Source organism: Chelonoidis abingdonii, chromosome 6 (assembly GCF_003597395.2).
Source record: "Chelonoidis abingdonii isolate Lonesome George chromosome 6, CheloAbing_2.0, whole genome shotgun sequence".
NCBI classification, from domain to species: Eukaryota; Metazoa; Chordata; order Testudines; family Testudinidae; genus Chelonoidis; species Chelonoidis abingdonii.
In genome coordinates, this window is record NC_133774.1 from 21,680,256 (window position 1) to 21,701,334 (window position 21,079).

General features: G+C 40.0%; 1 protein-coding gene across 1 annotated transcript; it reads right to left on the reverse strand.

Annotated features, from left to right (window-relative positions):
• Positions 1–1,733: 1,733 nt before the first annotated feature.
• NARS1 (asparaginyl-tRNA synthetase 1) lies at positions 1,734–20,358 on the reverse strand. Its single transcript, XM_032802579.2, has 15 exons — positions 20,236–20,358; positions 18,871–18,953; positions 18,518–18,583; positions 18,308–18,400; positions 17,559–17,648; positions 15,978–16,056; positions 15,026–15,096; positions 14,649–14,735; positions 12,481–12,702; positions 12,109–12,308; positions 11,027–11,162; positions 8,189–8,302; positions 5,297–5,428; positions 4,100–4,231; positions 1,734–3,365 (listed from the first exon to the last, which is right to left on the reverse strand). The coding sequence occupies exons 3-15, from the start codon at positions 18,575–18,577 to the stop codon at positions 3,234–3,236; spliced, it is 1,548 nt and encodes a 515-aa protein (XP_032658470.1). The 5' UTR covers positions 18,578–18,583; positions 18,871–18,953; positions 20,236–20,358; the 3' UTR covers positions 1,734–3,233.
• Between the last annotated feature and the right edge of the window lie 721 nt (positions 20,359–21,079).

Below are 21,079 nucleotides of genomic sequence, written 5' to 3' on the forward strand. Positions count from 1 at the left end.
CAGGTGGCTCCGCCATGTGCTGCCCTCGTCTGTGGGTACCATCCCCAAAGCTTCCATTGGCTGTGGTTCCCCTTCCCGGGCAATGGGAGCTTGGTGGGCGGTGCAGCTCATGGAGCCCTCTGCACACACCCCCTCCCCGCCAGGGGCCGCACATAGGTGGTAATCCTCTGAGTCGGATTGAAAGTCCTGATGGGCCGGATCTGGCCCGTGGGCCTAGTTTGCCTTCCAGGGAATGGGATTATATTTTTCCAGTTTTTAGTTAATATATAGTCTGAATGTTATATAATTTAGAATGTCAAGCGCAGATTTTGAAAGGAGGTTGCTACTGATGGTATATTAAAACGAGACAACTAATATTGATTTTTTTCTTTTATGGCCCCTGCATCAGATTATATATAAATTCAGTATAAAGCACCTCAAAACCCTGGGAAGTCTACTATTATTGTTAAATATTTATATAGCATTACAACTTTGCCTGGACTTTTACACAGATTAAAATACCAACCACCTCGTTCTGAAGAGTTTTGTAACCTCAAGTAGACAAACATGGAGACAAAAAAATGCAGGAAGAACCAGGAAAAAGAATAGATGAAGGAAACTAAACTAATGGTAGTTATTTTTATAGTAAGCGAATCTTGTAAGGTCTGGTATTTTTCCATACAGGGTGCGGTAGGTCCAGAAGAAAGAAATAGGCCACAAAGGAGTAGCAGTTAATAGTGGATAATAAGGAGGAAGAAGTGAGGTCAAGGGAGGATTTGGAGAAGAAAAAAAACTTTATCCTAATCAGCTACCTGCGCAATCCTAATTTCTTGGAGAAACATTAACTCATCAGTAGCTTTTAAACCCCCTCCTCAAAAGGGGCACTACTCAAACGATGCAGTGGGCCTTAATGGCAGCATGGCTCCTGAACAGGAACAGTGGGAATTTCACGAGATGTCTGCAATTCCTGGAGCACCTAAGACTCTTCTCTTCCTCCTGCCAATACAAACCCAGCACAGATGATGCCTTGGCCACTTGACATTATCCACCATGTGGAATTTTCCCACATAAAAATGAGGCAGTATCCCACTTTTCTTTGGGCATGTATACACAGAGTCTCTTAGGAAAGTTAAGGCAAATAACTAAAAGGTATGAATTTAAAGTACGGTAGTTAAAGCACATTAAATGCCTGTGTGGACACACACATTCGGAAGTAACCTTAGTTCATTTTAGTCTTAAGTGCCTTCAAAGGGTCCATCTACATAGGGATGGATAAAGGCCCTGCAGCACAGCTGCAGCTGTCCCAGGTGAGCTCACTCAAACTCGCGGGGCTCAGATTTTGACAGCAACCCAAGCTCTGGGACCCTGTGAGGGTTGAGGATCCCAAAGCTCAGACTCCAACCCAAGCTCAAACATCTAGTCATTTTTCAGCCCCAGAGCCTGTGGGCCGTGAGCCTGAGTCAGCTGACCTGGGCCAGCTGCAGATTTTTTATTCCCATGTAACCACACTCAAAGGAGATTAAACTAAAGCAATAATGCCATTTTACTTCTGAGTGAGAGGAGGAAGTTTATTGTACTTTATTTAATTAATGTGCTTTAAGTTCACACCTTTAGTTAATTCAGTTAAACTATCCCGAATCTTCCGTGTAGACATGTCCTTTGACAGGGTGGAGTATGTTAAGGAAGTAACATACCAGTGGAAAACAAATGGACAAATACAAAAAGGGGACAGGCCAAAAACTACACTGAACACATTTCTGTATGTTATGCTAAATTTATTGACTGGCAGATTGGACTGATGTGTGTGCACAACATGCAAAATTCTAAAAGAAAAAATGAAGTTTTGCTACAGAAACGTGACATTTAACAGTTTACATACACAGTGTAGATGAAAAGTCCAGACTAGGTCCCAAGGCAAGTATCCAAGTAGGTCTCAAATAACCCACCTACTATTTGTTCCAGTAAGATTTATCTAATTTATGACTAAAATGCATTCTGACAGCTCAAAACACTTAATAATTAAGTAACAGTTCCTTACAATCATTGAGGGAACCCACAGAGGAGAAGCAGAAACAGTACACTGAACCCATTACCAAAACTTTAGTCAGTATAGAGCCATCTAGGAGACAATACATTACTGACCTATGAAAAAATGCTCCTTAGATTAAAATACTCTTAAAGAGGACACGAATCCAAATAATCATATAATGCTGAAATTAAACTATTTCAGTTTCAAAGTTACCAAACTGCATCAGTGTCTTTAAAATTCAGTTTTCTTCCTATGTGTCAAGCAACAGTGAGCAACTGATGAAGGGAACTCAAACATGCAGGTGTACAGGAGAAGCTAGACACAACATTCTAAGAAGCTAGACACAACATTCTAACATATCCACCTCGCTCTATTTCAGCACGTAGGCTGTACAATGGCTGGTCCTGTTAAAGGGCCCAGTTCTGCAAGGTATAGATTTCTGATCTCTGGCAGACATCAAAAGCAGCGGAGGATGCTCTGTACCTTTCAAAACTGAAGCCATCATTTCCAAATTAATGAACTCTCTCAAAAAAAAGCAGATCTTTTTGTATTAGGAGGATGTGCTCAATTCTACACTCCTACTGACTGCAGTGAGAGTTTTGCTTAGGTAAGTGATGGATTTGGCCCAAATGTTCTAACGTATTTTTAACAGTTTACATGATTCCATCTTTATTAACTTCTGCTGCACACTCTCATATTAATACAAAACAGAATTTGTTTAAAAGGCAGATCATTTAATTTAACCAGAACAACCCACAAAACAGATAGAACATAAACCAAATTACTTTTAAAAGAAAATCAAGTGCCCCAATGTTTTAAGATACATATAGAGTGAATGTTAAAGTCACAGGAGAAATAAATGTTGCATGTTAAGTATGGTACACACTGCATGTTTCACATGTCAATCTAATATGAAAACTTTGCTATGAGCTAAAAGCTGCAATGCCCCAACCAGATGGTGTTTTAAAATGACAAAAGAGCAATTTTTCTGTAGATTTTTTTTAAGTGATTTTACCTTCCAAATAAGCAAAATTTCACCTTTTCAGCTACTACATTAGATAGTTGTTTTAGTAAAACTGTACTACTTTATGGCTCAAGCAACAAGGAGCAATAGCTCTTGCCTTTAGACGGACTGTCGGATGACATAGTGCACTGTTTCCCTCCCCAACATGTAGGATTTTAGAAGTTGCTTTGATTTTCTGTTGAATTTCTCCTGAGGAAGTGGTTAAGGTTTGCAGCGTTGAATGAAGCGTGGGTACAGACATACGTCACGGATGTGATGCCTGTTCAGAATCCACGTTAAGAAGCGTTCTAAGCCCAAGCCGTACCCACCATGAGGGCATGTGCCATATTTACGCTATGGAACAAAATGCAAAGATGAAATATTTTTAAAACTCATCAGCCTGTTACTCATCTACACTGGGATAAATATCACACTTGGGCTCATATCCTGAATGATAAATGGGGAAACTAAAATGGGCCCACCCTACTGAATGAGTGTGTGTCTGTCTGATTCCTGATTATTTATTATCCAGAAAAGAGAGGAGTGGGAAAGACGGAGCAGGAAGGAAAGAGGAAGGTGAAAGACAACTTTACACTACACTCCTTTCTTTCCCCCTTTTGTCCTTCTCCACCCCATTCCCCTCCCCCTGCAACCACTGCTGATGGACTGTTAATTTTCCAACAGACTAAGTTACTCTTTTGTCCACTGACAGCAAAAATATTTTATACTTGGAAGCTGCCAAGAGGAACTACTGCCTTTCAAACAGGCAGAGCAGGCAGAAGAGTTTCCGAGGGATTGCACTCACATGCCCAGCCATTTCCAGGCTGCACTGGAGCCTCCAAGCAGGGAGCTCTAATAGAAGCTGTATGCACCGCAGCAAGCAAAAGCAATTTCAATAGCCTAAAAACTACCTTGCCACAGATAGCAACCAATTGCAAGATGCAGTGGGTCAAGTCGCCAAAAGATAGAGAAGTCCCGATCTCTCTCAAATGAACTGCCCGGATTAGTTTTTACTATCATTTTAGCATGATCTGAAAAAGCCACACTCTCTGTATTTGACATGCAGGGAGTAAAGTCTATTCACGTACCTGATCCGTATACCAGTAGTAAGGTGTGGAGTCAATACCTTCCCGCTTATAACCCTCTAATAGCTCATCACTGTCCCAGATACGCATTGAGCCTCCAACAATCTCACCAACGTTGGGCATCAACACATCAACCTAAAACAGACAAGACAGGAGGTCACAAACTGTTACATATAAACTACTTGCAACAGGAAAAAAAAGAAAAGCCAACCCAAAACCAATCATAGGCTGAAAAGGTTAGCCTGGTAGCACTTCTAAGGCACACTCCAAGGAGGATGGCATGTCCTATTAGCCCCATGTTACAGGAGGGGAATTTGAGCAGAGAGGCTGATTGACTTATCCAAGAACATAAGAATGGCCCTACTGGGTCAGATTAACTGTCCACCTAGTGCACTATCATGTCTCAGAGGCTTCAGAGGGAATGAACAAAACACAGCAATTTTGAGTGACCATCCCCTGTCATCCTGTCCCAGCTTCTGACAGTTGGAGGTTTAGGGACACCCAAAACATGGGGTTGCGTCACCAACCATCTTGGCAAATAGCTTCATGGAGGATAGGTCCAACAATGGCTGATTCTTTTCTTAACCCAGTTATACTTCTGGCCTCCACATCATCTCATTGCAACGTGTTCCAGAGGATGACTGTGTATTGTGTAAAGCAGCACCTCTTTTTCTTTATTTTAAACCTGCTGCCTATTATTTTCATCAGATGACCCCTATTCACTTTCTCCACATCATTCATGATTTTATAGACCTCTATCATATCCCCACTTAGTCTTCTCTTTTCCAAGCTTAGCAGTCCCTGTCTTTTTAATCTTTCCTCATACACTCAAAATGTAGCACAGCTAAGAATAGCACCCAGCTCTCCTGACTTCTGGTCCTGTGCTTTAACGGTAAGACTGTTCTTTTTTTTCTCACTATTAGACTGAATACTATCTTTATATAGCATTTGTGTGTGATCAGACTAAACGAAAGCCCTAGTAAAGTGCTGACATTTATTCTTTTCAAGGCAGGTATACAGTTACTTCAATATTTCTTTTTTTTAAAGCAAACAGGCCATGCACAAATATAATTTCAGTGAAAGCTATCCCACTTGACTCTCCCACTAGTCATTTATTATATTTTCCTGTGCATTAAACACACACAAGCACCCATCCCCCTTCCAGAAAGAAACTACAAATACTCTGAGACACAAACTGACAGATTCAGTAAGCCGGGAATCCTCAGGACAACGCTGCATGTAGAATGACTTTATCTCTGCAGGAAATCGACACAGCAAGATTGGTTCATTAATGGTGTCTGTCATCAGTCTCTCAGGAGCTTCTGGGATATCCTAAGGTTAAACAAGATTTTAACAACATTTATGGCCAGACACGCTGCTTGAGTTCAGCACTAGGCTTTTCTCCTATAGATGTCAGGCAAAAAGAACATACAGTATAACAGAAATATGAGGAAGGCTTTTGGCAGGGGTGGGGAGAAGCAATTTTAATCAAACTCTGAGAAGTTAAATCAGGAAAAAATTATTTTGCATCAGAATATTCACTACATATCAGAGGGTAACAGTTAGGAATAACTAAGACACTAGGAAAAACTAAGCCAGTCACAGACTGGAAGCTGAGAAGAGAGTGGAGTTCTTTCAGATGATCAGTTACTGTTACACAGAGGCTAGTTTTATCTGGCCCTAAAAACTCAGGTATGCTATACATTCCATGGGAATCAGATCTCACTGCTGAGAACTGTTTAAGCACCTCCTTTAATCTATATATTGCAAATACGAATATCTTGAATGACCAGTTAAAGACCAATTATATGTACCATTGCATCAAAACCCTCCTAACTTTGAAGTTACTATGGAATGTTGAAGGACACCTTCACACTCCAGAAGTTTTTGTTTTTTTTAAAAACCAATTCAGCAGTTTTACTATTAATAAAAAACCAGGCACAGTTTAATATCTTTATTAGATTGCTAGTATTTTCTGCCTATGCTATAAGTAACTTTATTTAATAATCATTAAGTATCATACAGTCAAATCTATGGTAACATATGTTTCACATGATCTAACATAAAATGCAACTACAATGAAATATCCCTTTTTTGTAGTATTTCATCTATTTTATACAAAAATGTAACATCACCAGCATGGGGTCTCAACTCCATCAAAATCAAAGCACAGCTTCAACTCATCCAGGCTGGAATTCCACCTTTTATGACCATTCCCTAAATGGCTCCCTTCGATTGCAATAGGTGGTGCAGGATGCAAAGAAACTAAGAGCACATCTACACTACAAACTTAAGTCAACCTATGTTAGGTTGACTTACAGCTGCAGTATTTCATGTCCATAATGCCCTCCTTCAGCGGTGCATATCCTCACCAGCAGTGCTTCCACCAGCTTAAGAGGGGTAGCCTGGCTGGGAGCTGGGAGCCCCCTAGTTGTCCTGAGGTGACAGCCCAAGCTGTGTGCCAGGCACAGGGTTCACAGCAGGAAGCCTAACAGCTTTTCTTGTCAATTTCCAGCACTGCATCACCCTAATTAACTGACATAAGCCCTATGTCTCTCATGGAGGCAGAGTTTTATGTCGATGTAGTAGGGCTCTTACATCAGTGGGAGCAAGGCCGTAGTGTAGACTGACATAATTAGGTCAGCATAAGCTACCTTATGTTCACCTAACTCTGTAGCGTAGACCAGGTCTAAGTCTAATTCTAACAGATACAAGCAATGAGTCTTCAATTAATGACAAATGTAACAACCATTTGTGTTGGTCAATGTTCACTTCCACTGTTGCCTGTGATTTAAATACATGTAGAAGTATTAGAAATCTAAAATAGAACATGATTTCTCTCTTAATCCTGGGTTAAGGCAGGCATTGACAGCACCAAAAACATGACAATTCAAACTAAAGGCAGCTTCAGTCTTATTTGCGATGAATAAAGAATGCCACATTGTGTGGCAAAACTTAAAAGATAAACCAGACACTAGAAACTCAGAGCTAGGTGCTGAAAAGGGATGGAGCACCTTGGGCTTTCATTGATTGCACCAGGAGCTGCAGAGGCACAGCCCCTCTCAGGATTTGGACTATATCAAGGTCACAAAAGTGCAATTTTCTGTGCACAGTAAAGGAGACAAAAGGGTACAAAGGGCCCTAAACCCAGGGAGGGAAAAAAACCCACAACTAAAAGCACAGGTACTGTACAGTTTGGAGGTTAAAAGAGAATGAGAAGAAGGAGGTTGGACCTTTTCACCGAAAGTTTTGACCCAAATTTCTCTACTTTTCGATCAAAAGCTTTTTGGGCCAAAATAATAAAATTTTCCTGATCCAAATTTCTTGGGTTTTTGACTGAAATACTACAACTTTGGCCACTTTTTTTTTTTTTTTTTTTAAAGGCAAAATATAATTTATCCAATTTTTTTAACCTACATTTTCATCCTATATCTCAGTATACCCTACATACAATTTTTTGACCAAAACATTTCATTCAAATTTCTCAATTTTCTGAAACATTTTTGACCAAAAGTTTTAATTCAAATTTTGATCTTAAACTATATGTTTTTGCCATTTTTATTTTAATTGTTTGCCCACAAGGGAGGCTCCCTTCCAAACCCAGTGACATCAGTTCCTTCCACTTATCCTGTGCTACCTCGAATGTAGTACACAGCAGTGGGAGGAAAATGTTAGCACAACACACGAGGGAATGCCATGCAGAGTGGATGTGTCTCTGCATTAGGTTTCCTCTTCCACTCAAGACTCGTGCATTTCTCTATGGATCCTCAGGCTCAGAGCATCTTAAAAGCCATATTCCCTCCACATGTCTGCAAACTAAAGAATAGATTCTGAAACTCAGTATTCAGGAGGACAAAGACATTGATTTAAAGAAATCCTGGTGCCACTGATCAACATTACCCTTTAGACAGCTAGAAGACCAGGCCATACTCCAAAAATAGTCAGTAAGTACTTTATAAAACCACTGTTTGCATTTATTGCATTATGATCCAGTCACAAAATTAGGAAAGAAACCAAAGTATGATACACTTCCAGAGTTGAGCTCCAACCTCTTTTAAGATATCAAAACAATACAGGGCAAAAGGGTCTTACTTCTCCGAATTCATAGTAGGTGCCATCTTCCTTCTTCACACCATGTTCCCTTAGCCATGTAATGGCATCTGTATAGTTCATTCGTCTGAAAGGTCGTTTTGGGGGCTGGAAGTTCTGCAATGTAAGATTAGACACACATGAAAACATTAGTGTTATTTGAAAGGTCATTTTCTTTTAGCAGTGCAGTTAGAGTTATGAAAGTAGCTAGGCTAAAAAAATTAAAAAAAAAAAAGCACGTTCCTACTCAGGAGATCTATTCTCTGTCTGTTTTCAGAGTCCTCTCTGTTCACTTTGGTGAACACCACAAGCTTTTCTCTTAGCAGTGCACAGCCAGTAGGGCATAGAAAGAGCATACCAGATGCTTTTCTAGCTCATGCTTTAACAGATTAGTTATAAAGATTCTTCCCCTGAAACAAACTAGAAAAGATGCTGCAGCCAGAATGAATACAGCTTGGCTTTCAGATCCCAGGAAGTCTGTGATGCTTAGGAAGAACTTACAGACGGGGCAAATTTGACAAAGAATCCTTTGAACCATGCTTTAAATTGTCTGAATGAGAGGGGCAACAAACCAATTCTGGGCTAATATATAGCAAATTTATGATTTCTCCATTAATTGTTTGTAACAACAAACCATAGAGGAATTGCTTTTTCTAACTTACTTTTGTTATTGTGGATTGTTTCAAATTGTGTATTTTTTTAAATAATTAATTCACGCCTCCACGGTCTCCCTTACACCTCCCAGCCAGAAGAGCTGTGCCAATGAGGCTCCCTCTATAGGTCTTGGACCTTACCTGCATGATGTGTGCACTAATGCAATGCAGTTGCCTCTATGGAAGCCTTAGGTAAATACCTGGTCATGTCTGGGGTGCTGAATGAGTGTGTGCACACAAAGCATCTATCCCTCTCCACATGCAATGTTCTGAACCCACAGAATGCTCTCTGCAGGAACCGGGATACAGTACCACTCAGGCCATTGAGCCCCTCTGTACATGGATGCATTGGTACATCAGCACCAGTTCCAGAGCGTACTGCAGATAGCACTACAGGACACTATGCCAAGAGAAAGTTTCCATCTGCTGAGACACGGGGCTGGGTACTTGCAACAAGTTCAGACTTGCGATATCCATCTCTTTAAGGAAAGATCTACTCTCTGGCCTGTGCTGTATCTCACTTACCCTGTTCCCAGGTCCTGAGCAGAGACTAAACAAGTAGGAGGAAGGCAGTGCTTATCAGAATAAACCAAGGAAACCAGAGATGCTCTAGTCTCTGTACAACATGAAGGAGTTGGCTAGTGACTGAGAGGAGACTGTCTGGCTGTAGGAGGCTGTTGGCTGGCTTTGGGGGGAAATTAAGGAGACAGTGAAGTAAGGTGGGTCACTGCAGACAGGATGAGGAGGAGGAACCACACAAGTAACTGGCTAATATTGTCTGTTTCCTCAGGCTCCCTGTCTGTCTCTCACTTTTGTCTGTTGTCAGATACTAGACTGGGGCAGACAAGCTTTTTGTTCTGTTTGTACAGTACCTAGCACAGTGGGGTTTTTGCTGTACCAATTAGTTCATGTTACTATCCATTTGTCACTGTATGATGGAATGTTATGGTCACTTTATATGCCATTTCATATATAATCAATTTATGCTAACTAGATTTAAATTGTAGGATTACAGAAGTATAGGACTGATAAATATTTAGGAGTGATGAGTGTGTATTAAGTATATAAGAAAAGCATGACTAGAACGTAGGGTCTACAGGCGGAGACCTATAAGATTTTAGCTTAGCCATACTAGGCCATAGCCTTAAGAAGACTTGACATGAGGGGTGACATAGGAATAACCCTGTGCCAATAGGTGATATTACGAAAAAATGGATTGCAATAGACCACAATGTATTGTCCAAGACCGCAAAACACCTGACTGGAACATCTTTCAATGACTGTCTTGACCACAGAATACATGGCATGCATAGATGCTAATGAGAATAAAAGGAACTAAACACAACCTATGAAAAACAGGACATATTTATGGGGTGTGGAAGTACAGATAAGGAAAAGAGAGTTTGACACCTTCATGCATATGTGAAAGGTGTTAAGTGTGGTAAGAATTACTCTACAAAAGAGCGTTCCATTGTTGGATAAATGTGGGAAGTCCCAAGGGATGAGCCCACAGGAAGCCCTAGCAAGAACCATCCCTCTAGCGATGATCATCTATTAAGAGGTCCATTCGACCCTAGAATATCTTTGAGGATGTGAGTGTGACTAGTTATAATTACTGCATAGGTTGTCGTCAGATTTCTTTATGCATGGGTAATTGTAACTTATTGCTTAATAAAGCTCGCAGCACAGATAAGACTTTGTACTTGTGATCGTGTCTGTGGTCATTATCCTTCAGCTTTGTGTGTTCATAGAGTCTCCAAAATTTGAGAAAAGCACCAGATGCAATTTCACTCTGGTGAGTTTGAAACTGTAGCAACCAAAGCTGAACGCATAGTGGTGTAATACATCATCAAATTCACTCTAAGCAAAATAAAAGGCTACATGATCCATGAATAGGGCTGCTAAGCACTTCTGGAATTCAAACAGCAACAGCTTGTCCTGAGACTTTAAGATATAAACCACCACCCCAATCCGTGCATGACGTAGGTATCAGCCTTACAGAGGCTGGACTCCTTTTGACGTCATTCAGTGTCTTACAAATGATCATAGCTCACTGCTGTGCTCTGTTCATCCCCCATGAGAATATGCTGCCAAAAGGAAGCTAGGCTGAGGTTTTGAGGGACATTAAGTCATATTTCTCACCAAACAGAGATGAATATTCAGGGCTGTGTGCCATACCACCACATACCGGGTTTAGGTCATATAGGAAGGTTGATACAGATGATTTCAAGACTCTATCCACTACATCACACACTAAATTCTCCAGACGGGTCAACAAGTCTTCAAAGGTCATGAAAGGACACTCAGCTTCAATGTGAGTATATCTGAAGAACAAGGTCACATCACCATTAGTCATCAGAATGAAGACACTTCCCCTCCTTTCATCAGCCATGCACAAGCAATTGGACTTGAGTAATGAAGACAATCTCCCTATGAGAGGGGAGGATTTCATCTCAATTGCTATTTTTCCCCCTCTATCCCTACACTCTTAGCCTATAACTAGAGCTGTCGATTAATCGCAGTTAACTCACACGATTAACTCAAATCAAGTTTTAATTGTGATTGCTTTTTTTAATCGCGATTCATTTTTTTTAAATCGCACTGATAAGCAATAGAATACCAACTGAAATTTAGTAAATATTTTGGGTGTTTTTCTACATTTTCAAATATATTGATTTCAATTTCAATGCAGAATACAAAAACTGTACAGTGCTCAGTTTATATTTATCTTTTATTACAAATATTTGCACTCTAAAAAGGGGTAAAAGAAATAGCATTTTTCAGTTCACCTCATACAAAGTACTGTAATAATCTCTTTATTGTGAAAGTGCACTTACAAATGTAGGGGTTTTTTGTTATGTAACTGCTCTCAAAAACAAAACAATGTAAAACTTTAGAGCCTACAAATCCACTCAGTCCTACCTCTTGCTCAGCCAATCGCAAAGAAACAAAATTACGAGACATAACGCTACCTGCTTCTTATTTACATCACCAGAAAGTGAGAATAGGCATTCGCATGGCACTTTTGTAACTGGTATCGCAAGGTATTTACATGCCAACAGTGTTCCCTGTAGTCAAAGTCTCCTCTAATGCTTTGCCTCCCACCCCCTGACCTTGGGAACAGGATATTTCCCAAGTAGCTTAGGTCAGCCCCTTGCATATTAGCATAATGCTCTACTTTCCTTTTTGTAGAGTCCTATTGTTCCTGACTGACTGCTGCTCCCTTGCCCTCTAAACACATGCATACTTATACTAAAATGATTCCCATACTCTGCCAGGTGTCTGCGTGTCCTGGACTGCTCAGCTCTGTACGACTGGGCAATACAAAACGTGTCTCCCAATGCAGGGATGCAGGTCTCCAGGTACAGCTGGGATGACTGTGTCAAGTATGCCTCTTCGCCAAAATAATCCAGTTTGAATAGCGTGGAGCCTCCTTCAACCTGCGTTTGGACTAGTGTTGGTGGAGTGATCTGTTAAACAAAACCTCATTATTAAGATAAGAATTGCGTCCATAAAACCAGTCAGAAAGTGGTCTCCCAATAGACAATTAATTTTTGTGTAATTCACTTCAATATCAAAGTCTATACAGTATATCTAGAAACGTCACTGAGGCTCTGAAGAAGGAAAGCAAACTATACTTACTTCATAATATCCATTGTCAAAAAAGTGATCCCTGAAGCACTGTATGACCATGGAGCGCACTTTGAGGATTTTGGACATGTTCTCTCCTCGGATCATCATATACCTGTTGTTAAGCTGCACATCAACATCCGATTCCTCATTGATCAGGTTATCAGCCCCTCCAGCTGGAGCCAGACCAATTAGCTCCCAATAGTCACAACTCAACTCATGGCCCCCTGGAGCCTATGGGTTTTAGAAGAAACAACATACACATTAGAAGTTTGGTACAGTTACCTAAAAATAATTAGAAGTTAGAGTTTAATATCCTCAGGTATTACTAACAAAGGATATTACTGTGCTTTTAAAATAAAATGATATTATAAGGTCAGAAATAACTTAACTTGATACTAGCAGCTATAAGCTCCAATACAACTGGGGCTGGATTCTTTAGACAAGTTCTCTTATGGATGCAGTCAGTCTCCTCAGAGTGACAGAGAGGATTACAACCTGTTTTAAACACAGGGTTCCAGCTAACAGGTTTCTAGCTCTGTTTTGCCCACCAGCGTGGACACTGCCAGACAGCATGTTGTAGCCCAGGTTTTTAAAAACACAACTCTAACACTGTTAGGCTCTGTTCACACACTGGCTGGCAAGTGCATTTTGGAAACAGATTTGCTGAACTGTATTCAAACATGGCTCCTAAACTCTGTGAAAGAGAGCAGATAGGGCCAAACAAGTCACAATCTGGACTCTCTTTTTCCCCCTTTTTCAAACTTTCTAGACTCAATAAAACACACACAAATGTTTGTGTACAAGTAAACAGATTTTCACTGTATGATGAAATTTCTGAATAAATTAACACCTTTCTAACAAAGCTCATACTTAACTATTGTCCAGGAAGGGTATACAACATAAAAGTCTCACCGCAGATTGTGCCATAGTTAATGGGAACTCAGTGAATCAGAGGGCAGAACCCAGTATACTGAATATCAATGGGGGTACTGAGAGTGTAAATTAGGCAGAATTTGTCCCACTCTGTCCCAACAACAGTCGCTAGTTGAACAGCCTAATCTTCAAAATTGGCTCTTGAGTAGCTATTTAGAGCACTATCAGGATAGCTTCTTTTGTTGTTCATCCTCTGAATTTTTTCTCACAGAAAAATCCAACATCAAGAAACTACATCAAGCATCGGTTTTACAATATGGATTTATATTTATTCTGCAGAAGAGATTTTATAATTGAATTAATTAGACAAAGAGCAACTGAGAAGATATTAGAAAACAAATGTCCTACTAGTTAGTTTTTTGAGAGTTATATCTACTATACATTACTATATTTTAAAGAATATCCTGAAACTTTGGATCATCCTCATCCAGTTTCTCTCCACATATGAATTCCTGGAAAATTCTGCAGCTCTACCTTCAGTTTGAACTCTTTTTATGGGCATCCTTTACGAAGCTACTTATTGTAGAACTGACCCTAGCTCCAGATGTGAAAGACTTTGTAAATGTTAATCTCAAATTTACATGATCAATTATAAAGGCACCAAAGTATAAACACTATTTGGTTTTTGGTCTACAACCTTACTGTATTTGTATACATTTCCAGCAGTTATAAATGATGCTGAAATTATCATTAAAGAACATGAACAGTGTTAAAGTTCAGTTTTCAGGCTATGTGGTTGTGTGTTCTCCTTAAATAAAATTTTTAAGGAAGGCCAGATTAAGGTCTCTGTGCTCCCACAGGTTATCCTGCATAGAGGGGAGCCTACAAGCACAAATCTCAGCTAGAAGGGAGAGTTGAGAATCACCATATTACCACTAAAACAATTCTTTAAAAAAAAAAATTCATCTAACTTCTTAGGAAAATTAAAGCTGTGTCTACATTTAAAAAGACAATACTTTTCCATACTAAGGAAATGCAACTTCAGCTAAAAGATAAACTAGAAATATTACCCAGTTAGAACGAACACAAGCACAAACCCATGCGCGCGCACACGCTCTCTCTCAACCATATCATGCCATCAATTTTTGAGCAGCAATCCCCATTGAAATCAATTATGGAATTCTTTCCCCCATTCCCTCCACCTTCCCTGCCCCTCCCAAAAAGAGCCATATTGTGCCATCTGACTGAGTGATAGGTCGGTGGGAGGGAAACCCCAAACTCACAGCTGCAACTAACTCCCTCACCTGCTTGCCTTCAGGAACAAGGTTTAGCATACCATACACCGCCACACTGCTCTCTGTAGAGAGGATCACTCCATTGTAACACTGACACTATAGAAAAAGAGACAGACAAAACTATTTTAATTTACAGCTAGAATACTACGGTCCAGGGACAAAGAAAGAAGGTTCATAATCTCATTATTAACTCATTCTGTGAGCAAAAAAAACTCCGGTGGTATGAGTGAGAAAAAGAGACCCCTTAAACTTTTCATAAAAGTTTAATGAATTAAACCTTAATATAGTTAAGTCAAGCTTTCAGGTGGGGCATATAAAAGCAAAAACACTGTGTATTAATAGTTTCTCTTTTGCATTGCAGAACAAAATAAAACCCCGCAACTCACCAGTTCATCTGACAGGACACACTGCAGAAATCCTGTGCCATCCCTTAACACAAGGAACATCAAATTTTTTCCTAGTTAACAAAAACAAAAACCCAGACTTGTCAGACAAAACTATTACTTTATTCAGTTAAGTAAGCCCACACTCAGCATATGTTGCCACGGCAGTTTGTTTTCAGGGTTTGTCTGTTAAGGGTTGCTCATGATCACTAATAAATACCAGAACTACACATTAAAACATTTGTTGGATGATAAAATTCTTTCCACACAACTATGCTTTTTAAGCCAAAAGATAAAGAAAGATGAAGTCATATGTAGAGCCTAATCCTAGGAGGTGTTCGGCATCGAAATCCCCCAGGGCAAAATCCTGGCTCCACTGAAGTTAATGGCAAAACTCCAATTGATCTCAACAGGGTCAGGATTTTACCACCAATAATTTGACAGGGAGTGTTGGATGTTCTCAGGGCCAGGCCCTTTGGACTGGTTGTACAGAGGCGCTATATACAGGTGCTGAATATATAGGCCTAAGTTACAGCTATTGTGCGGGAAACAATGTAGCCCCTCCCATTCACAACTAAAGAAAGCCCTCTTGTTCAAGTTTTTCCTTCTGGAAAGAAAGATTGCACAGCATGCATGCAATAGGAATTGCTGTTAAGGCAGGATAGCCAGCACCACACCCTGATAACACCAAATTCAATCCTTCTAGGATACCGGGGAGAGGACATCTATGAAGCATCAGTGGATCCAGGATTAGGATAGACAGCTTTACCAGGTGCTACAGAAGCTGTTCATTTTCCACACACTTCCCAGCTTTTCTAGCATGAGCAAGGTGAGCCAGAATATATCCTGTTATACTGTACCCCTTGGATTACTAGTACTTGTTCCTCCTCTCTGCATTGACTCAATTACTTTTAAGGGCTAACTATTTACTTTGTCTACATTAAGGATTGTTTACCTTGTCTACGTAACCTGTGGACCCAGCCAAAAACCTTCACTCGTTGGCCTCTGTGCGCCTCTAGAGCACGAATCTTCACCTGTAAAGCACGAATTAAAATCAGTGAACCACAGAGATAAATCATAACAAATCAACATTTAGACAGTGCCTTTCATTTCCATAGCTTCATGGGACATGGGCATATAGGATATGCACCCAGAAACAGCTTCTTCTAACCATTGAAAGGCACAGATATCTGGGATAGAACACAACAGGGACTGAATAGCACCTATCAATACTGCATGACAGTTTAGGGCACCGAGGGAAGACTATCCTATCAAGTTAAAAACAGAAAGACTTGTGTTTAAGCATCTCTGATGTCCTAACCAAATTTCATGTTGGGTTATACATTCTACTTAACAGTCCTACTTTGCCCGATAGCATCATGGGAACTTTAATGGCCACAAGTGATCAGGAATTTGGTTTTACATCTGATCAGAAAACAACAAGAGTCAGCACATGTAGAAGTTCACTTGAGAACCATACCTCTCAGATATTACTTATACTTCAATATATACCAAATTGCCACACCATTCTGGGCAAGAGACTTTGAAAACACAGTTTTCCCTCACCTGGAGGTCTGAACAGCCTTTTCTGCACTAATTTTGAAAACTACTCAGTAAGATAGGAGTTCGGTTAGAAGCCAAAATGAGAGAGAGGATAATCAATTAGAATTGTAGGTAGCTGGCACTTTCTGATGCAGTTTATTTTGGAACTGATTGAATCTCATCGCAGTCACTGTTGAGGCATTGATGTGGACAGACTAACTCTCCAACTGGCAGGCTGGTGTTGCTCTTCACACTTATCTAATTATTGGTTAATAGATTTTAAAGCCCGAGCCATCTGCAAGCTGGAATTACTACAGTGCATTGGCCAGGGAAAGACTGAGATTGACTTCGGTGCAACTGAGTACACTGTCTGTTTGCTTACGTTAGAGGGAAAATCTCAAATCAAAATTCTTTCACACATGCTGTAAGAAGTGTCTTCAAGATTGTGATCTGGCAGAATGTTTATTTTTTGCTTCCCAATTCCTCTCTGATTTAGACTTGCCAAACCTCACTGACTTCTGTGTGGCTGCACGAATGCAATTCAGTAGAACCTGGGGCCCATATATATACACTAGATATTAATTAAGTATGTATGTTTTTCAAATCAGCAATATTTCCACCATCCCCCACCATGGCAAAAGCCCTTCTGTTGAGGGCAGATTTTAAACAATTTTTAGCAATTAAAAAAACCAACAGAAACTCATCAGGCTGTTTCAAACAGAAGTACAGCTTGGCTCTTTTCTTCTGGTGCATGGGTACTGGGAGAATCCAAAATTAAAGTCAAGCAGGCTCAGTGAACTGTGAGGTGAATGAGGGAGAAGAAACATATGAGGATATGCTAATGACCAGAGAGAATAAAATCTCAAGGAAGGAAAAGCATAGTAGACTTCAACAGCTGCTGATGATGCAGAGCACACCTCAGAATCGTGCTGTTTATAAATATAAGAAAGATTGTTACAGGGGCTTCTTATCCAGTGCATTAGATTTCACTCACGCATTTAGGCTCTGGAAGACTGGGATCATTCTTGATGGTAATTTTCTTAGCTTCTTCCAGGTTCTTCTCTCGTCGCAAACTGTCTTCTGCCTAATTTTAAGACATTTTCCCATAAATTATGTATTAGTCATGTAGTGGTGTTAATGATACTTACAATCAGGTTATTTATACCAGTATCACTCCACACAGACAGCCGTATGAAACCATTACATACATCTCTAAAGATGAACGTTCACATAGAATCTCAGCCCTGCTACAATATGTCAAAAATCTGCTCTAAGATACACGGGTGCGATCCCCAGGACATGCAACACTTCCTAGAAGTGCTCTTAACCTGGTTTAGAGAAGGTTGGAGGAGTTTAGAGACATCCACGTCCAAAATTTGTAGAAAATTATCCCATCCCTGATGCAGACCAAGATACTTGTCTTAATGAAGTGAAAACAACTAGCATACATATACACTGAAGTCAATGGGAGTCAAACCATATATCCAAGGATAGAATAGGACCAGTTACATTTAACTTTCTGTCCTTCTCTGGCAAAATTAAACTATCTGGGCACACAAGCAGTGGGTTTAAAAGTTGAAATGCTGACTAGTGCTCTACAGATCACTTTCCCTGCTATGGTCTTCATCCACCACTATAACAGCACACTCAGGATTAGCATATGCCATTTTCAGGGGAACAAAGATGGATTTTTTTTAATTTTTAATTTCTAAATGAGCTGACTTGGCAGTATTCATAACCCACCTCTTTCTTCTCCCTAGCTTCATGCTTCATTTGTTCTCTGTGCCATGTTTTTCTGACATTCTTCATTTGTGACTTAGAAATAACATCCCATCTCTAGATGGATCCGATGAGATATGGAGGGAAGACGAGAAGAGAAAAGTTATTTGTGTCTTGAAAAACAGGAACCTTAATACCTCATTTAATTAAAAATATCCATTTAAATTACATCACCTCATTTTCTTTTTGTGAGTCCACATAAATAGTAGGAAATGGTTCTCTTCCTGCTGTCATCAAAGCCTTAAATGGAAAAAAAAGTGCAAAAGTCAGTTTCATCATAAGAGTACTGAAGCCAGATTGACAATGAGATAATATGGTGGACATTCTACATTTACAAAACACATCAATGAGGACCAGATGTTAAGATATATAAGATTTACATTTAAAGAGAACAGCAGCTTAAAAAGCTATTTTCAGATCAAATCTGGCCTACCACTAGTTTACAGTATTTCCCGAAATAATTGGCTGCTTGTCCTGAAGGGAAACAACATGACTTGAAATAGACTTCATGTGTTTTCTGCAGATACCTTCAGAGCTGTTTTGAAAGGCTTCTTCTCTGTTCCATCGCCAGTAGAATCGCAGCCCTCACGTTCAGAAACATATATCTCTCCTATAATATAGAACAAGCATATACGGGTACTTTAAAGCAAGCACAAAACTTGGCAAGATTTTAAAAGGGATTGGATATGTATATTGCTATCAAGAATATTCAGCATCATCATAATTAACGAAGACATGTTTTTGAAGAGACATTAAGCCTCATGCTTCAGGTCTCAAGAGAATCTTTAACTGTTAGGGTATATCTACACAGAACTCAAGTTCCCAGACCCTGGGTTTGTTCACCTAGAGCTTGAGTGTTAACACTCATTTGTGACCCCAGATTAGGAACTTGTGAAGCTTGGTTCCTATCTGGGGCTCCGGAGTCTTCACTGCATTAGGCAGGCCTGAGTCCAACTACCCACATCTTCAGACTTCCCAGCACCCTCCCAAAATGCGGCAGCAATGGCCCTTTGTTTGTGATGCAGTGTAGGAAAACTTGACTGTCCACTAAACCACTGACAGAGGACAAAGAAAGTCAGCCCATAGAATATATTTGGAACTGCATCTACTCTGCAAAGCAACAGGGCTTGAATCAACTCAACACCTGTGGGGTCCTGGGACCAAGCCACGGGCTAGTGCAATTTGTGTGTAGATGGAAGTGGGGGTTAAAGCTTGAGTTCAAACCCCAGGCTTACTCTGCTCTGTAGACATAGACTAGTATCCCACATCCACCTACTGAGGTTTCTTACACCTTTCTCTGAAGCTTCTGGTGCAGACTACTGTCAGAGACAGGATACTAGGCCAGACAGATCTTAGATCTGATCCAGCAAGGCAATTCCTATGTTCTTATTAACTCAGTAGTGCTGTTTTTGCACCGTAACGACCACATACCTAGTTAAGACTACAACTAACACAACACAAGGTGGCAAATAACTACTAGAGACGCTGCGTATAACTGTAAAAAGTGCCTAAGGGAGATAAGTGACTACGGATTATCAACAGAAGCTGGGCACTCACTTCTTTTGGCACGTTTAAGAATACCACCCCTAACAGTTCATCCTGAAAGTCTGTTCCTCTTCTCCTCAAAGTGATATGTGTACCTTCCTTGATACCAACCAATCATGACTGCACACTAGTTATTTGTGCTTTTCAAGGTGATGAGTGTGCATGTTGCAACTCCCAATTTTTGCAAAATTTTGGTGTAATTTCTCAGTGCACATTTTCCCCACAACAGGAAAATAAGGATATTTGGTTTAATGTAACTTTTTGAAATGCAGGTTATCTGAGAGCATAATGCTTTTTTAGCTTTATGCACTTTTCTTTTTGTTGATTCCTTTATGATATATTCTCACCTCATTAGCTGTGCTCAATGTCTGTTGTCCCACTTCCTCTTTTACTGTGTTTTTTTTCCTGTATCATCCTCCCTGGTGTTGCCCCTTTTATTCTACTCATCCATGTCTCTTCTCTCTAACTAGCAAGACATATACAATAACTCAGTTATATAGAATTTGCCACATTGAAGCTCATTGAATCTGATATCCAGGACTGCATACTTCAGAGGAAAGCAACAAAAACAAACCCACAATGCACATCGCTAATTGTACAATTATTGGTGAAAGAGGAGAGCTTTTGGGGTGAAAAGAAGAGGAACGAAAGGAACCAAGAAACATGCACTAATGCATAACTGTTGACTACCTTTATAATTGCAAAAGCAACGAACCATCATTATCAGCCCTTAAAAATATCTTGCTATAATCCCTTGATTTAGTGGCTACCTGCACCACAAAATTCCACTGGCCTATTATGTGAAGTATCTCCTTTATTTGCTCCAATTTTACCACTTACTAATTGTATCAGGCGGCCCCTTTTTCTTGTTGCCTGGAATACAAGAAAGGACTGATCCATTTTCACTATTCTGGTCCAAGACAAAAACTGGCAATTAGGTAACATGACAGATGAAATTCAGTGCAGATAAGCACACGGAGAAGCATGTAGGAAGAAAGTTTTAGATATTCTTACATGCTGATGGGGTCCAAATTAACTCACTCAAGAGAGAAACCTGGTCATCACAGAGGATGGTTCAATAAAAGTACTTGCCCACCATGCAATTAACCAAACACTGTGCATGGCAGGTTGCATTAAAAAAGGAATAGGGAGTAACACTAAGACATTCTATAAATTGATGGCACACCCTCA

Coding starts and splice junctions, on each gene's coding strand:
- NARS1 (XM_032802579.2), bottom strand. CDS start 18,577: ATGACAGCAGGAAGAGAACCATTTCCTACTATTTATGTGGACTCACAA. Junction 16,057..17,558: donor GTCTTCCAGAGCCTAAATGC/GTGAGTGAAATC, acceptor CGTGCTTTACAG/GTGAAGATTCGTGCTCTAGA. Junction 15,097..15,977: donor CCACAGGTTACGTAGACAAG/GTAAACAATCCT, acceptor TTTGTTAACTAG/GAAAAAATTTGATGTTCCTT.